Source organism: Poeciliopsis prolifica, unplaced genomic scaffold, assembly GCF_027474105.1.
Source record: "Poeciliopsis prolifica strain line A6 unplaced genomic scaffold, Auburn_PproV2 SCAFFOLD020, whole genome shotgun sequence".
Classification (NCBI taxonomy): domain Eukaryota; kingdom Metazoa; phylum Chordata; class Actinopteri; order Cyprinodontiformes; family Poeciliidae; genus Poeciliopsis; species Poeciliopsis prolifica.
In genome coordinates, this window is record NW_026562395.1 from 1,264,007 (window position 1) to 1,280,933 (window position 16,927).

General features: G+C 36.2%; 3 protein-coding genes across 6 annotated transcripts in view; all 3 read left to right on the plus strand.

The window, feature by feature from the left end:
* The first annotated feature begins 532 nt into the window (after positions 1 to 532).
* LOC129369114 (uncharacterized) lies at positions 533 to 5,169 on the plus strand. 2 transcript variants are annotated; one of them, XM_055044450.1, is made up of 8 exons: positions 533 to 624; positions 858 to 926; positions 1,695 to 1,816; positions 1,915 to 1,975; positions 2,058 to 2,210; positions 2,914 to 3,003; positions 3,628 to 3,819; positions 4,459 to 5,169. In XM_055044450.1, exons 2-8 carry the CDS (start codon positions 866 to 868, stop codon positions 4,833 to 4,835), a joined length of 1,056 nt encoding a protein of 351 aa, XP_054900425.1. In that variant the 5' UTR covers positions 533 to 624; positions 858 to 865; the 3' UTR covers positions 4,836 to 5,169. The 2 variants fall into 2 exon arrangements, with proteins under 2 accessions (XP_054900425.1, XP_054900426.1); XM_055044451.1 differs by lacking the exon at positions 2,914 to 3,003.
* Positions 5,170 to 5,585: 416 nt separating this feature from the next.
* Positions 5,586 to 9,235, plus strand: LOC129369070 (uncharacterized). The gene is made up of 8 exons (XM_055044378.1): positions 5,586 to 5,637; positions 5,806 to 5,959; positions 6,639 to 6,760; positions 6,854 to 6,914; positions 7,001 to 7,150; positions 7,717 to 7,794; positions 8,169 to 8,369; positions 8,664 to 9,235. Exons 2-8 carry the CDS (start codon positions 5,899 to 5,901, stop codon positions 8,930 to 8,932), a joined length of 942 nt encoding a protein of 313 aa, XP_054900353.1. The 5' UTR covers positions 5,586 to 5,637; positions 5,806 to 5,898; the 3' UTR covers positions 8,933 to 9,235.
* A 527-nt stretch (positions 9,236 to 9,762) lies between these two features.
* Positions 9,763 to 16,927, plus strand: part of LOC129369071 (A-kinase anchor protein 7-like) — a 41,540-nt gene continuing 34,375 nt past the window's right edge. Inside the window, exons 1-7 of one of the 3 annotated variants that reach the window (XM_055044380.1) lie at positions 9,763 to 10,365; positions 10,449 to 10,707; positions 10,981 to 11,139; positions 11,265 to 11,419; positions 11,792 to 11,928; positions 13,584 to 13,744; positions 16,428 to 16,540. In XM_055044380.1, coding sequence (XP_054900355.1) covers positions 10,192 to 10,365; positions 10,449 to 10,707; positions 10,981 to 11,139; positions 11,265 to 11,419; positions 11,792 to 11,928; positions 13,584 to 13,744; positions 16,428 to 16,540 — 1,158 coding nt within the window. In that variant the 5' untranslated portion in view covers positions 9,763 to 10,191. Of the gene's footprint in view, positions 10,366 to 10,448; positions 10,708 to 10,980; positions 11,140 to 11,228; positions 11,420 to 11,791; positions 11,929 to 13,583; positions 13,745 to 16,427; positions 16,541 to 16,927 lie in introns of those variants that run through there. The other 2 variants (XM_055044381.1, XM_055044382.1) reach the window with 2 other exon arrangements.

Sequence of the window (16,927 nt, forward strand, 5' to 3'; positions counted from 1 at the left end):
TGCTCCAGTTTGGGGGTTACTGCCCCGAGGGCCCCGATGACCACAGGCACCACTGTGGTCTTCACCTTCCAGGCCCTCTCCAGTTCTTCCCTGAGGCCCTGGTATTTCTCCAGTTTCTCGTGCTCCTTTTTCCTGATGTTGCAATCACTTGGTATTGCTACATCTACCACAACGGCTTTCCTCTGATGTTTATCCACTACGACAATGTCTGGTTGGTTCGCCATTACCATTTTGTCTGTCTGGATCTGGAAGTCCCACAGGATCTTAGCTCTGGCGTTTTTACTTGTCTTGAATGTAGGGCTCCATTCAAAGAAATTATTTTTTAAAAAATTGAATCAAATTTTGAGAAGTGTCTATTCAATCTTGTTTTTTGTTTTTTTTCTTCACCATTTCTTCACACTTTCTTTCATCTCAAAAAATAAAAAGAGAAACATGGGAAGCTTCTTTTATAACAGGAAGCATCTCTTCTCTCTATCCTTTTTCCCCAGCTTGTGCTGATGGGCGGATTTACAGCAGCGTCATCTCTTCTTACGGCAGCCGTTCCGTTTGAAGCCTTTACGTGATGACGTGAGTAGAAACAGCAGCGGCGGAGTCACTTTGACTAGTTTGCGGTGACGGTAAGCGGTAAGTAATAAAACAAGACCCAATTTCTACTCAATAAAATACTAACAGATGATTTAATTGTTTAAAAATTAAAACGCAACACCTGACGTTTATCTGTTGTACTGCGTGCCCTATTTTTTTGTACCAAACTCGTGTTTTTTCACAGTCGTCTTGCATTCAGAGTTTGTAGTAAGTTAAAGACAAGACGCATTCTTTGCCATACGAATATGGACAACAGTCTGTTTGCTCTCCAGGATGAGTCATGGCTGTTTTGCTGAGAAAAGTGAGGCGCACCGACGCAGCAGCTGCCTCTGTACTGGAACGTAAGTCTTCATCTGACCCCTGAGACCAGGCTGGACAAACTGCAGATCCAGTTACACACACTTGGTCCCACAGAATCGCAAGCGCGGACAAATCTGTCCTCGATCTCAAACACTTCTTCCTTATGAAGTAAAAATAAATAAATGAGTATAGCAAGCCAGCGGCGTGATTGGTGTGCTGTTCTCTCTCTGATAGCTACAGTGCATTGATATTATTTTTTGCCATTTTTTTTCACTTTGCAAACTCTAATTTCAATGTGTCTTGTTGTAGTTTTGCGTTAAAGGTGTACAAATGCATTACACATCTTTAGGATTAAGAATCTGAAAAGTGTGGTGTGCATTTATGTTTGATTCTGCTGAATTAATACTTTATGCAACCAACTGTTGATGGAATTACAATAACAAGTTGTTTAGGGTAAGTTTCTAAACTTTTGCTCTTATTTCTTTACAAGATTGCACAAGCTTAGTATTACTGGATGGAGAACCTCTTTTGCCAAAGATCCTCAAATTGATTTAGGTCTGGACTTTGACTAGACCCTTCTAAAACATGCATCTACTGTCATCTAATGTTCCATTGTGTTTAAGTTGTTGTTTACATATGAGGCAATTCAGTCAAAGAGTAGCACTAGATTTTTTTTAAGGGTGATGCAGAATGAAAACAAGTCAAGACACCCTATTTGTATTTGTATTTTTTATTTTTTTAATGATTTGTACCACTGTGTCGCATAAAAGCACACAAACTCCCAAGAAAGTTTCCATGTTAATTTTCAGAAGCAGATTTCCGCACAGATTCAGAGATCCGGTCTCTGACTCGAGCAGACCTACACGAGCTGTTTCCCGGACCGGAGAAGCTGAAGCTAAGACGGATCATCTTCAGAATTATAAAGAAGCATGTGAGTTTTTTCTGCACTTTGTGTTCTGCCTCTTTGCTGCTCATAGAACTGCACAGTGCGCATAAATTCTTACCAGTTGGTTTGTTTTATTCATGCAGAAACCAATAAATGTACTCCTGAAAGAACTCGAAGGTTTCATCCTACCCTATTCCCTCAGGGGTAAGATAGTTTTCCAGTAACACTACTAAAATGCCACTTCAGTATTTTTCCTTCTAACACAGATGTGTACTTTCTTTTTAAGATTCTCTATCTTGCAGTGGGGTCTTGGTTGACTACCTCCATACCCTGAAGGACATGAAAGATCAGATGAACAATGTGCAGAGTGTCATTGAAGCGCACATTAATTTATTGGAGGACATCAGTAAAGCTCAGCCACTCCGGGAACGAGACTCAGGTTGTTATGAATCGTTATTGTAATGTATGGTTTTGGTATATTTTTCCAATGTTTTTTTTTTTTTTAAGTCTGTAACATGACAGATTCACATTTTAATCAGTGTTTCTTTTCTATTGTAATAATTCATTAACTTTAACTCCGGTCGTGATTCAGTGGTTTTCATCTAACCTGTGTTTGGATAGAAAAAGCTTTTGGAGCCTTAATATTTTCAGCCTCTGCTTCTGGTGGTCAAATCATTTAAATTAGTTGGAAATGATCATTTCACAGCCGTATGAAATCTTGCAAACAGCTCCGACTCAAATCGCAATATGGTCTTTCAATGATATGTACAATCCTTCAAATCTGATGTCCTTTTGTTATTATTTTCTTGTTAAAATTCAAAGATCCTCTAAAAGAAGCAGGATTCCCTCACGCTGCTTTCCATTATGTTGTCTGTCCATACAAAAGCAGGGCTCTGACAAACCACAAAGCCCCGTAAATACAGCTAACATGAAACAAGAAGGCTTGACGTTTTGCATCTATTTGATATTAAAATAGATTACGCTCTATGATTTAAGTAATAATTTAATTAAACCAATAAAAAGCTATGAGAAAGTGATTACTTTTAAATAACATGGCAATGTAGGAAAAAATTAATAAAATAGTTGAAAACCATAATCAGACTTATTTTTATTGATTTATTTATTTTTTATAAACCTGACAGATCTTTTATCCAATCCTGGCACAAAGGCTTCCAGTCTTTCATCAGAGCCCTACATTACACCAGAGAACAGACATTCATATGCAGCTCAAGGTAAATCTCAAGTTTGACCTGCCCCCTTTTATTTTTACTTTTTTACATTTTCTGATGACTTATGCCTGTCATATTTTTGTTTGTCTGCCATGTATTTCTGTGGGATAGAATAACGTTTTAATCTAATAATGATCCAGCATTGCCTTCCCATTCATCCAACACCATAGCAGAGACATTTTATTATTCTGATAAGACATGATAAGCAAAAAACAATTTTTTTTTTATTATGGTTGTTGCTATTTAGCAACACTGCGTACACAATTTGCAAAAGCGGCATATAAATGTTGTAAGAAGTACCTTCTAAAAATGTTAAATAATCTCATGGTGAGGGTGGTAAGCCACATTGTAGTCTGCCATTCAGTCAGAGCCTTACATAGTATGACATTTGCTTTGTGAAATAGAATTATTTGGATTGGCTTTTTCAACAGTAGAAAAAAAAGATGCAAAGTTAGATTTGAATGCAAAATGTCTCTGTCCATTTTTACAGCTTCTCTCAAGCAAAATTAGAACTGGTGGATTTAATCTGTGACCAACATTATAATTTTCATTCTTATTTCTGAAGTAATTTCCACATAAAACTTTATTTAGTCAATCAGTTCACAAATGTTCATTCATTTCCCACAGTGATGTACCAGATGGTTGTCGGTGGTAAAACCTTTGATGCCCATCTTCAGCTGATGGCCGAGGTCCAAGCCCAAGTGCAGTGCCAGGTTCAGCTCGTTTCATGCAGTCAGGACGGCCAAGTCCTCATAGTCTTCTGCCCAATCACTTCCCGAACCGGGGCAGATGTTGATGGTGTCATGCGTAAAGTAACAGGTAAACAAAAGATCAGATCGGACAATTTGAAATCAGATTCATTTATAATTTAGTTTCAACTTATAGTTATCTTTCTGTAAGCTGAAGATTCAGTAATTGTTTAGCAGAAATAATGTTAGTAATCATTTATTTAGATATCTATTTGATTTAAAGCTAACCTTGAGGTTTAACAATGAGCACATTCTGCTGGAAGAAAATCTATATATCTATCTCTATGATTTTACTCATTTTGTATGTGTTGTATTTTACCCAGTGACCTTCATTGTTATTATTTTTTATGATTTTCACTTACAATTAATAAAAACATGACATTTGTGATTAAAATATGATATAAGACCAATAAAAAAATAATACAGAAATGTTGGCTTAATGAAAAGTATGTTTTATACCTGGTTATGTTTATTTTCTAAAGGTATTCTTAATCTGACAAACAAGCTACACTGGAACACATATTGTAAAGTAATAAACATGACTGTAAAATGCAACTTTTATTCCACTAAATGTCACTATTTCTCCCCCACTGGACCTTTAAGTATAACCCCCACCCCCATTAGTGGGTTTAAGTTTTCCCAACAGCGACAATCAAGAATATTTTTTTTCTATTCTATTCTACCTGAAACTAAATTCTTGTTTTCACAGGAGAGGAACCTGTTATCCTGGTGTTGATGCACCACACACTTAACATCAGGGATACGGCAACAAGGAGGAAGTGGTCGGATTGCTCAAATATTGTGCTGCACGTCAATATTTTCTACCACAAGAAAGCGCATGGATTGCTGAAGTGTCAAGAAAACAATGCTGCTGTGATCCAGATACAGAACAAATTACTTGAATACTGTACTCCAAGAAGTAAATGGGCTGTGACTGGTGGATATAATAGCCCTGACATTGACAGCTGCTCCCATTTAGACGGTGAGGGCAGCGAGTTTGGCTTTAGGTTGTTCGACAGTGACAGCAGTAGCAGCACCAGCAGCAGCAACAGTGATACTAAAAGTATTTGGGGGCGTGTAGAATAAAGTTTTATTCATTTATTCTCTTTTTTATCAGTCTACAGTGATGTGAAGTTATGAATGTATTCATTGTAAATTTCAATATATACAGTAATTCTTGGGATGTTGTGCTGTAGTATACAGTGACTATATGTCCTTTTATAAATTTCCTGGAAGCAATAGTGATGTTGATCAAATAAATAGTAAAATTCAGTTTTACCACTTGAAAATGTAATCCAAATATTGAATAAATGAGATTATTCAGTCTCTCTTTTTTAAATTAATTTCATGCACATGTTAATTTAAAACTTAGAATGCTATATGAGAATAAATGTAAAGGGGTTTTAATACAGATTCGTTATGGCCTCCACAATTATGGGAACAATTTTTGACTTAATAGTTGCCCACTAGTAATCGACACCCTTCACAAGTGGAGGAAACAACAAACACTCATTGGTTTAAAAAAAAAAAACCCAGAATGTTCATTAGGTTTTTTTCTTTTCTTTTCCAAGCACATTTATGTGGTGAAATAGGTGCAGCAACAACTTCATGCTTCTTCTCTCTGTTGAAAATCTTTCTGGAAATGCTGAGGTAGTTAGTGGGCTACATGGTGCAAACAGGCTTCCGTAGTGTAATAGTGTACTTCCCTGCATAGAAGTACACCTCGAGTACTTTCTGTGTTTATTGTAGAGAGGTCCTTCTTCTCCCTGCATAGGGAAAGAAAAGTACTTGAAAGAGGCTCCAGGGAGTTTAGAGCGCCCTCTATGCTCTGACGCGAGAAAAACGGCTCTGGTCCACTTCAGTTTCACTTTCTCTTGACTGGGAAAGGGTGAGTATCAGGAGACACTAAAGTGAACCTAGACGAAGCAACTTTATGTTATTATTTAAGCTTTATAAATATACGCCATATTCCTCAGGATGTTTAGTCGTGATGAGGTATGACTAAGGGATTTCTGATGTCTTATTTGTTTCTCCTTTACCACTTTGGTTTTCACAGGCCCATTTTGTCGTGCTAAAGGGTAACCGAGAAGACACACGGAACAAGAATAAATAACTAAGCTGTCCTCTGTTTTTATTCCCCTCCGATAAAATGAGCGTTTTGCTAAGGGAAATACAAGCCTACGATCCAAGCGCAGCGAGGACACTCCTAGGTAAGTGATTCAATTATCGGACCAACAACCACACAGGCCTTTCCCACTGTATTGACTATTTGTCCAAAACTAAAATTCCAACATCGAAAAAACTCAAATCTCAAAAGTGATAAAAGCAAAGTGAGATAAATTCAAATAGTCAATACAGTGCACTGTGGGTTCTGGTTTACGCAGTCCAAAACAACAGTCAAAATGCAGCTCTTTGTTTACTTTATTCAGTTTTTAGCTAAAAACAAGTTACAGGCTTCGGATAAACCTGCCCTGACTCCTGCACCTGTTCTCACTGATGAAACTGACTGACTGATGACATGTAAAAAAAAAACCCCCATAAGACCACCAAGTGACTAAAGACTTATCTAAACCCTACATATTTATACTATGAAAAACACCCACTTCCCAAACTGAAATTAATTTACTAATTAAGTGAATTACTAACCCAAAAACTTATTTAGAAACAACAAAATAAAATAAACGTTCTAATTATAAATCAACTAGATAATAAGCAAATAAAAATGAACTAAATCATCTACATTCTAAACTTTAACTGAAAAAATGGAGAAATAGCTCTGACACACACTTCATTTCTACAGGCTCATCACAGGGACATATAACTCATACACTTAATTCAGGTCACTGTTGTGCTATGTTTTAACTTATGACCCTTAAAACTATTTTTCAGGAGCAGATTTCTGCACAGACTCAGAGATCCAGACTCTATCAAGAGAAGACCTGCATGAGCTTTTTCCTGGATCCAAGCAGCTAAAGTTGAGGAGGAAGATTTTTGAAATAATCAACAAACAGGTTTATGTCCCCTATGCACTCACACAAACCTAGACTGATGCGGTGCATATATTTACCTTTAGATAATTTTTGTTGTTGTTGTATTTTAATCAGAAACCAATTGAGAAGCTCCTGAAAGATCTTAGAGGTTTCCTCCCAGATGATTCCATAAAGGGTATGTTTCTCTTGAATTTGTTTTTGAAATTTTGGTTTCAAAATCTTCAGAAAAGCATGATTGTGTCAACCTTGCACTCTGTTCAGATGCTCTAAGCAGCAATGGGGTGTTGGTTGACTACCTCCATCTCCTGAAGGACATGAAAGTTCAACTGAACAATGTGCAGAGTTTCCTTGATGCACACATTCGTTTACTGGAGGACATCAAAGCTCAGCCACAGCAAAGACATGATGCAGGTTGAGTTTTCACGTCATCTTAGTAAATCTTACACGCTTGCTTCATTGTATTGTAACTTCATTTATCACAGTGTTTTTTTTTCTTTCTTTCTTTTTTTGTTGTTTCAATAGCTTGACTTTTTTTTTTTTTTTTATAAAAAAATGCATCTATTTTACTCTGTTTTGATTTCTTTTTGGTAGATACCAAAATTAGTACTTTTATTGTAACACATTTTCTCACATGGTATTCACGGCTAGTGCTGATTTAAAGTCCACAAAAAGTTCAAAATAGTTACGGCTTTATCTTCATGTATCAACTGTAATCTATTGCCTAATATTTTGTATAGACAAAAGCAGTCCGATGCTTGTTTTTGCTCACAGGAGACCGAAAACTGGAAGACAAAAGCTGATGTTTCATTTGAACAAATTCCCTAATGGTGGATTTTTTTTGTTTTAATTTTTTTAGTTACTGAGTCATAGTTATTTTTGAGTTACACTTTATCCTTTGAGAGTGAATACTTTTAATGTTGAGCATTAAATAAAAACAGAAAGTTAACTGAAGTTTATAATGACACTGTGTTTCATAGGTTCTGCTGCTGAGGCGCTGGCTGGTCCAACTAGTTTCTCTTTTGCACCACATGACACCACATCACAAAAACCTCAAGGCAAGTCTCACTGTCTCTGGTGTTTGCATTACTTACATTTAGCCTCTTTTGTAATATATTAGTTGTTTTGATAATTCTGAAAAGCTGAGCTCACTTTGAAGTAATTTTGAATTCTCTCTTAAAATTAAATTAAGCAATATCTTTAGAACCCCTTACGTAATTATTTTTGCTGATCCATTCGATGCTCTTTCTCAGTGAAAGTAAACCAAAGTGTCGGGGTTTCCAGGTCAACAAGCGTTCACTCTTATGGTCGTTCCCAGGTTGCACAAGGGAACAATTGTCATTATCATTTCATATCTCTTGACAAATGTTTTTATGTAATGGTAAAGTTATCCATGAGTAGTTTAACTCCGTGGCTGTAACTTCCCCCTTAGTGACTGTGAACTACAACCTGGTGATCAGTGGTCAAACATTTGATGCCCATCGTCAGATTCTGAGCCAAGTTAAGAGCTCAGCACTGCAGCTGAACTTGGTGGAGAGCCAGAGGAGTGACGATTGCCAGATCGTGTTGGTCTTCTGTCCAATTGCTTCACGTATGGGAACAGATGTGGAAGCAGCCATGACAATGGTTACAGGTGAGATTATGAGTTTTTCCAGACTTCTGTATTGACAATAAACTTCCATCCATTTGTTTCCAATCAGACATTTCTTGGCATTAGATATTTTTGGGTTTTTAATTTCAGTATGAATGAACAAATTACCACATGTTATGGTTTTTCAAACCCTACAATTTTGTATTTTTCCAAATAACCTTCTGCCTTTCATGGTGAGATAAAAATCAGCATCTTTTTGTGTCCCAGGGAGAAATACTTCATTTTCCACTTATGTGTTTTTGTTCTTTTGTTTGTTTTCTCTTCTGTTCTTCATAGGTACTAAACCTGTCATTCTGATCTTGATGCATCATGCTCATGAACCAAAACATGTTGGCAGAATGGAAACCTGGGACTACAATCCTAAGATTGTGCAGCATTTCAGTGTTTTCTATCACGAGAGTGTAAATGGATTAATAAAATGCAAGGAAAATAATGATGCCATCTCTGGAATAAGGCAGGAATTATTAAAACACGGAGTACTTACAGAGACAAGGGACTATTCTGTTAGTCAGAAAAAAAGCTTTCTTGGCTTGTTTTATTCATAGCTTGCAAAGGCTGTGCTGATTGGGACAATTATAACAACTAGTAGTGTGAAATAGTTGGCAAGAAAAGTGAAAGATTCAGATCTACATGTTAAAAGTGGGTGGTTAATCTGTTTAAAGTTAAATAATTTTTAACATTTATAGTTAATTCCTACATACTTTTTGTCTAAAATAATATAATAAATTGTTAGACTGCATTGGTGAGAGGTAAGAAAACCACATTACTGTTTTGTGCAAATACTTTCTGACATAGTTGTGGCTTTAAACAGTGATTGTAATTCAACAAATAAACCACATGTTTCAGAATGGTTGTGTCGTGATTATTTTTTCTATAACCACAATCAGGATTTATCAAATTAAGAAAACATTTGATAACAAAGTACTTTTATATGTTTTCTTGAGTTTTGCATTGAGTAATCTGGATCTCTGTGTAGACACAATTATTTATAACAATTGATATATAACAAGTTCAAAACCAACATTTGACCAGCAATGTAGTCAAGCAAACATTAACGTAAATGTGGAAGGAAAGTAACGGTCTGAATGTTAGTATGATGTTATGTTTTTAAAGCTGAATGAATATAAAGAAGTGCAGCCAAAACAGCCCACTTAATTAAAATATGCTGCTGGTTACTTTTTGTTTTTTAGTTTACATGGACAGTGCATGAGTTTTTTCCAGTGTCTTTTCTTATGCTAACCTTGATTTAGTGATTAATTACCCAATAAAAAAAGTCCAAGCGCTTATACTGTACCTAACAGCGGATCTTAATTCGAAGGAACACACTCTTACTTTGAAGAGATCAATCGGAAGTTGGCTGTGTTTACAAAACGTTTCATCCGGTTTGTGCTATCAGCTAGCACGCCTGCTAAAGTTCTGTTATTTTCTCACTTGTCCGGACCTTTTTCCAACTAGGTGCAAGATCAACATGGCTTCTGTGACACCAGCATGATGTCGAGTTAATTAAAATGTGACTTTATGTGCGGTAGCGAGAAGCAGAGCTCTTTCCAGTATTGGCTCGTAGCTGTGCAGTAGCAACAGATATTCTGCAGCATTAATTTATTTCAACAGGTGTTAGCTTTAAGAAAGCAACATTAGTGGGGTGAATCATTTTCTTTTTGTAAGTATCCCGAGTAATTTCCGCCTAGAAACGTTTATATTAGTCTAAATATCATTGGTTTCACGTATCTGGCTACGATGCGTGAACTTGGCAAGAGTTGAATGCCACTCTTACTTGTTGAAATAAATACATTGCTAGCCTGTCATGACATTCGGCCGTGTGCTGTTGAGCCTCAGTTTGCACAGGTCGAAAAGTGTTTGCTCACAAAAACTGAATATTGTAACAGAGCTCCAAGTTTGGAAGCTGCATTCAACGTTTGCCAACAGCTGTGGTAACTCAGAAGCTCTTAAACCCCCTTTACACAGATTCAGACCTCAGGTAAGAAAACAAGCTCCATCTGCCATCAAATGCCTAGATAAAAATGAATGCATGAATAATTATACCATTTGTCTCTGTTTCAGATAGCAGCTCAGTCCTGTATCTGTTTACCAGCAGTGAGTGTTATGCAGCCAGCCAGCATATCCTATGAAGGTCAGGGCAGTGTTGTGGCCTCTGATGGTGAATATGACGAGGAGGAGGGTTGTACAGGTGGGGCTGAAACCTTGGTTGAAGTGGAGAGCAGACTGCAACAAGATAAAGTTAGTTTAACCAGCCAGGTTGATGCGATCAGCTTGGAGGTCCATGGAAACATCGCAGACGCTGAAACCTCTACAGGGTTAAGTAAGTGAAAGCATACAGACTCAAATAATAATAATAATAATAATGTGGTTTGTTATTGTGTTGTGGCTGAGCTCTCTGGTTGGGTGCTTTAACTCATTCAAATTTGCGGATGACATAGGATCATTGAATGAAACTATGTATTTTTCCATTTTGTTTTCAAATTAGAACCAGTGTTCTTTTTTGTACTTCCTCTGTATGGTCAAGCAAAATGCTACAATACTTTTTAAAGGCAACATATTTTTATAATGCATTTTACATGTTTGTTATCTGCAGCTCCAGCAGCGTCAAGTGAAAAAAAATCAAAGCGGAAGATGAGGAGAGAGAGGATAAAGCTGATGGGGAGGAAGCTAAAATCAGCTGAAGTATCTGCCAATTTAATGTCAGAGCTGCCTTTTGCTCTGACCAGTCCCACCACATGGAAAGAGCTTGGCTGTATGTATATCTTAGCTTTTCTTCAACTACGTCAGTTTGACGACACTAACGTTGACCTGGCTGAATTAAAACCTGCTGTCTGCTTTCAGCTTAATGTAATCTCCTCATATGTGTCCTCACATAAGTTCCCATGCCAGAGACGTCTGAGAAAAAAAGGAAGAGAAAAAGAGGAGACGTAGGGGGCAGAATGGACAGCGAGGAGGATGGTGACCAGAAGAAAAAAAAGAAAGAGAGCCAAAGACCAAACTACTTTGTTTCCATACCCATTACCAACACTCAGGTAGGAAAACCTGACATAGGTGCGAATCTCCATATGTTTTTGTGTTAGTCTACAATGCTTAGGTGTACACTTAAAACACCCCGCTTAAGTAGAAAAATAAATCCTGTCCTCTTATGCCTTAAAGATTATTCTGTTTTTGTGACTAGTTTCTCTCTAGTATTTGAACTGAAACATACCGATAACACGAATTTAATTAATTGTGTATTTTGTTTGAATTAAAATGTTTCATTTCATTTGTTTTCTACATCATCCTCTCTCATATTGTACATAATAAAGTAGATATTTAATTTCCAGGAGTCAATTTTGTGTTTGTCAGAGTAAATAAACATCTTTCTGCTGCCAGTAACTGAAAGCAAATGTTTCCAACGGCAGATGAAGTCACTTGTGAAAGAGGTGCAAGAGGCCGTGCTTCAGAAGGAGCCCCGACTCGCCAAAGCCATGATCCCAGTCCCGACCCTTCACATCACACTACTGGTCACTCATCTGGCCAGTGAGGAGCAAGTAGAGCTGTGAGTTATCTCTCATTAATGTATGTCGGCATTTAGAAATGGAGCATAAAGACTTTCCAACTATTAGTCCCAACATTAGGGGTTTGAAGGCACACCACGATTTATGTTTCATCATACAATATGTAAGTCTAAATGCTTTCCAGGAAAATATAGTAAAAAATGTGAAACAATTTACAGTAAAAATAAGAAATGATTAGAAATCTGAAGGCAAAACATTGAGAAAATAATTTTTACCATATTGGAGTGAATTAATTGATAATGTTGATGAAGAAAACAAGCTTTTCTGAAATCACTGTTGATTTTTCTGTCTCAGTTTCCTCTTTAATTAGGCAAGCAGCAGGACTGCTTGCCTAATTAAAGAGAAATTCAGATGATGTTTTGAGATGATTTAATAGCCAGGGATTATGTGGCAGAGACCAGGGGAAATATTAACCAAATGCAGGGATTGTGTCTTCAACTGTCCTTTTTTATCTAAAAGCGCACACACATGTCTAATAACATATTCTACTGTGAAATTTTATCAAACAGAGACCCATCAGATTAATTTAAGCCAACATGTATATCCGTATAATACGTGGAGTATTGTGCTGAGGTTCTATTTAAATGAGTGGATTTGCCCTTTTTTCATTCTGAAAGCAAGTCGGCCATTTTAGCATTGCACTAATTATTGGCAAAATGTTGTGATATCAACATTTTGCCAATAATTTATGATTATCTATATATAGATAACTAAAAAAAAGAAGAGAGTAGAGGATGGATAAATTTTTGACTTTCCCACATTTTTCCATCTTTCATTTCTAAAATAGTTTTGAAAAATGGGTTTTGACATTGATTTATTGATTTATGGTAATCGGACTCACTTTGTCTTTGATTTGCCAAATCAGACCTTGATTTTGACATTTTGTCCTCCAGTATTTTGATTTTCCACTAACTGATTGAATACTCAAAAAATTAAAATTTGCTTACATTACTTTAAATTCAGGTTCAACTGGATCAAGTGGTTCTTAAATAAGGTGTAAACTACCAAACCTTTAGTTTTAGAAACTTTTGGAGACAACATAAAGACAGCTAAGTTTATATTTACAAAAATTTGGGTTTAATAAAAATTATGTTTAATCCCTAGTTAAAGGTAGCTATTTAATCTGTCAAACAAGCATTATTGAAACATATATTCCAATTTATTGAATAGAACTCTTTGTGATACCTTTGAGCTGTTCACAGCCCAATTAACCAAATGAAGCTTAGTCATATTGTTAATAGTTATGTTATTGCTACACAATAGCATACAAGAGTATTTACTTTCCATGCACATTTTTTGCCATACTAATTATCAAAATATTTTAATTAGAAATATTCAATAAACTGCATAAACTAAATGTGGCTAAAATGGTACCAGTTTTGTACTGATGTGGGGAGTAAAAGCTGCCCTCTGTGAGTGTTATTATAAAAATGAGCAGCTCAGATTGAAGCTGATCCATCTCAGTGTTTCCACAGCATGTCATGCAAAGATACATATTCAAAATCTGCATGAGGAAGAGTTTGTCTTTAATAACTTATGTTATTATGTAACCTGGCAGGGAGAGAGGGGGAGGATTAGGCGGGGACCTGCTCTGTGTGTACTGACGTGGGTATTATTATTATTATTTATTTCTCAGTGCGGCTGCCGTGCTGGCTCAGGCCGCGCCGTCAGTGGCTGAGCTGCTGGGGGGGCGGGACCTGGTGCTGCCCTTCTCGGGAATCCGTCATTTCAGGAAGGAGGTGGTGTTTGTTGGGCTGGACAGCGGAGAACACAGACACACACTGGACAGCCTTGCAGGTCAGAGTCTGTTTTCAACACTTCTACCTAGCAGTCACAGAAGTGTGAAGGTTGCTAATTATTATTTTTGAATGTGCTTCATTAAGGCTGAATGTGATGGGTTTAGTTTGTTGTGCTCTCAGGGGGGATGCTTGAAGTCAGGCTTGCTTCTGCAGCTGTTTGTTGTCTTTGTTTATCATTTTAACTTTATTCCAGGTGGATGATAAGTGAAGTCTAATAAGTTAACTGTGTGCCAGACATATTTAAATTAATTTAGGTGGCTTGAGGTCAATTTAGCATTTTGGGATTCAAAAGGTAAAATCTGAACATGATCACCTGGGAACAAAGTTTTAACACACATCATAGAATGAGTAATTCATTGTGTTTTTCAGTGTGTTTAAAGCTGTGGTTTTCTATCCTTGCATATATATGTCAAAAAAATATTTGAATGTATGATTTGGATATGTGCCTGTGGTTGAAATGCTAAGCCAACATTTCTAAGAGGATTCCGACTGTAAGGCCGACATGCTCACCAGCTAAAACAAGAATGACCTCAAAATTCAAAACTGCACTCTTTAGTTTATTTAGAAATCTGGATTGTTTTCATGAAGTAGAAACATAGACATGTATGACACAATAAGGAAGCTTTACAAGTTTCCCATCCATGAGATATTAGATTATTAGTATTATGCCTTTTTCTTTTTTGTTTAATTTTAAAAGGTCTTATTTGGAGTGGTCCAGGTATTTTTATATCTTGTGCAAGACTTCTCAGCTTCACATCCAGGATATTTACTTCTCATATTTCTCTAATATTTTGATAAATGCCACTCTAAAAAAAAAAAAAAATCAAAGATTCAATAATCATAATTCTGTTTTTATGAAATAGAAACAAATTTTTAAACTTTTTTACATAGTATAATGGTCTTGTTATCATCATATTTGCCACAGAGAGAGTTAATCTGCACCATGAATGGGCTGCTTAGAGAGTCTCACTGTGTAATACTGTACACTACAAATTTAGGCTCACTGTATTAAAGCATACATTTAAGAGAGTATAAGTTTAGCTACCTGATTTAAAAGAAAAATGTACAGCTTGATCTGATTTCTTACGTAAGCATCCTACTGATGCTGAAATAGTGCAACACATTAATTACTACAGTTTATCATTTTTTGTAACATTTACTTTTTGTAACATTTACTTTTTTATTTACTGTAGATTCACTAACAAATATAAATTATGTAGATAATAAACACATAATCGCAATTCTGTGTTAATGTATGTAAGTTACTGTATGACTGGATTAAATTGATTTTGTTTCTGAAAAGTGCTTTGAGACCACATGTATTGGAAATTGGCACTCTATAAATAAACTGAATTAAAGTGAATTGAAGTTGTAGCTTTCAAGCGGGCAGATTATTTTCCCCTTTTTTCCATCCTCCTCTTCATAGATAAAGACGAGTATAATAAGCTATTATTAGCTAGCCTGCACTCTGCCACTTAATAGAAATGTTTTGCTGAGCTTCCCTGCTGTAGTTTTAAAACATGGCTTATTGGAAGCGATAATGGATGCTTCTTTACTTCCAGCTCCCTGCACATCTGTGTTTTTGACAAGCACAAAGGGTTCCGAACCTTCAGATTTGTCTTTTGTTGGGAGCAACTGACAAATTGTTACTATTGTTTCTTTTTTTATCCTACTGAGCAGCAACAGGTTTGTTAAGGTGGTGCTGTGTTGCTTTATCCTCGATACAGTCAGAGAAAATTAATTACGCTTTTCTCTGCCCTTTTAAAGAAAAAATACGGTAAACAGTAGATGTCAAATTGTTGTGGTTTTGAAACCATAATTTTAAAAATTTTATTATAGATTGATAGCAGTATGCGTTACTCGACATCCGCACTTTCTGCATTTTTCCTCTAACGTGTTACCTTTCAAAATCATGTACTAATTATTTTAGACTTTCTGATCACATCCATTTGGTTAGTTGTAAGATGTAACTTCTTGGATTTTTAAAAAATTTTTACAAAGAAATAATATCACTAAAATGACTTATCAAATTTTTTGAGCACAGCATAAACATTCCTTATGTGATACAATTCATGACGCTAACTTCGTCCAAAAGTTGAGGTTCTGAAGTCTTTGTATCCTTGTGAGGTTCTGCATGCAGGAGCATTTCAAACAAATTAGATTTTAGCGTCGTGCATACAAGGTAAAACATGGTTGATAGAAGAAGAGAGGCTGGTATTTTTGTGTTTAATCTTGAACTGAATTTCCATGTAGCAGCTGGAACAAATGAAGGATAAGACAACAAGTTAGAGCCTCTTGTCATCCTGTCTGCTCTCTCCACCGCTGTTATTGATTATATACTAACCTTTCTCTCCCTGCAGAGTTTCTCTTCTAAAAATACCTCTCTAGCTTTCCACTAAACCTCATCAGTTGGTGGGTGTTTGTTTTCTGCATGTGTTTATCTGTCTTTGCAGCCTATTTGTTTACGATTTTTAAAAAAATCTTCTGTGTGATTTGCCTACAGTATAGTGTTTGCCATTACTTGTGAACTAACATTGTTCCATTTTCATATTAGCAGTGAAGCTATTGCGTTAATTGTTTTTACTTTCCAGTTGTAGTAATTCTTGTGTTTTTAATTCTCATTTTGCAGCAAAGTCTGAATTAGGGGAAAATAAAACGCATATCTTTCACGTGCGTTGCAGAGTTGGTGCGTAGGCGTTTCGAGGAGCAAGGTCTCCTGCAGGGAGACAACCGTGACTTCGAGCCGCACCTCACCATCATGAAGCTGTCGAGAGCGTCAAAACTCCGATTTCAGGCATGAACCTGCGACAAACACTACACAGAAAATGCAACAAAATTGTATTTGTTTTCATTTTAGTTTTCTCCCATGAAAGCCAGTTTTTCTTCTTTTGTATTGTTTGTTAAAAAAACAACAACTCACTAATAAACTTAAATAAATCTTTTATGACCAAACCTTCCTTTCAGTGGTTTTTGAAATTTTTATCTTGCATAACGTTTGCTCTTGTTACACCTACATTTTACGTTTAAGTGGATATAAATTTGTTCCATCATCTTCACCTCTGATCAATGCAGGACGTAAGGAAGAAGAACATCACAATATGTGACGTTATGTAAATACTATGTTCAGTAATGAGAATTTGATAGAAATGGAAGAAGCAAAAAGAAATGTCTCTGTTAGAAT

Excerpts from the sequence above, each read along its gene's own strand:
- LOC129369114 (XM_055044450.1), top strand. The coding sequence starts at position 866 with ATGGCTGTTTTGCTGAGAAAAGTGAGGCGCACCGACGCAGCAGCTGCC. Across the intron at positions 1,817-1,914 it reads TCAGAATTATAAAGAAGCAT|AAACCAATAAATGTACTCCT; the intron begins GTGAGTTTTTTC and ends TTATTCATGCAG. Across the intron at positions 3,004-3,627 it reads ACATTCATATGCAGCTCAAG|TGATGTACCAGATGGTTGTC; the intron begins GTAAATCTCAAG and ends CATTTCCCACAG.
- LOC129369070 (XM_055044378.1), top strand. The coding sequence starts at position 5,899 with ATGAGCGTTTTGCTAAGGGAAATACAAGCCTACGATCCAAGCGCAGCG. Across the intron at positions 6,915-7,000 it reads CCCAGATGATTCCATAAAGG|ATGCTCTAAGCAGCAATGGG; the intron begins GTATGTTTCTCT and ends CACTCTGTTCAG. Across the intron at positions 8,370-8,663 it reads AGCCATGACAATGGTTACAG|GTACTAAACCTGTCATTCTG; the intron begins GTGAGATTATGA and ends TGTTCTTCATAG.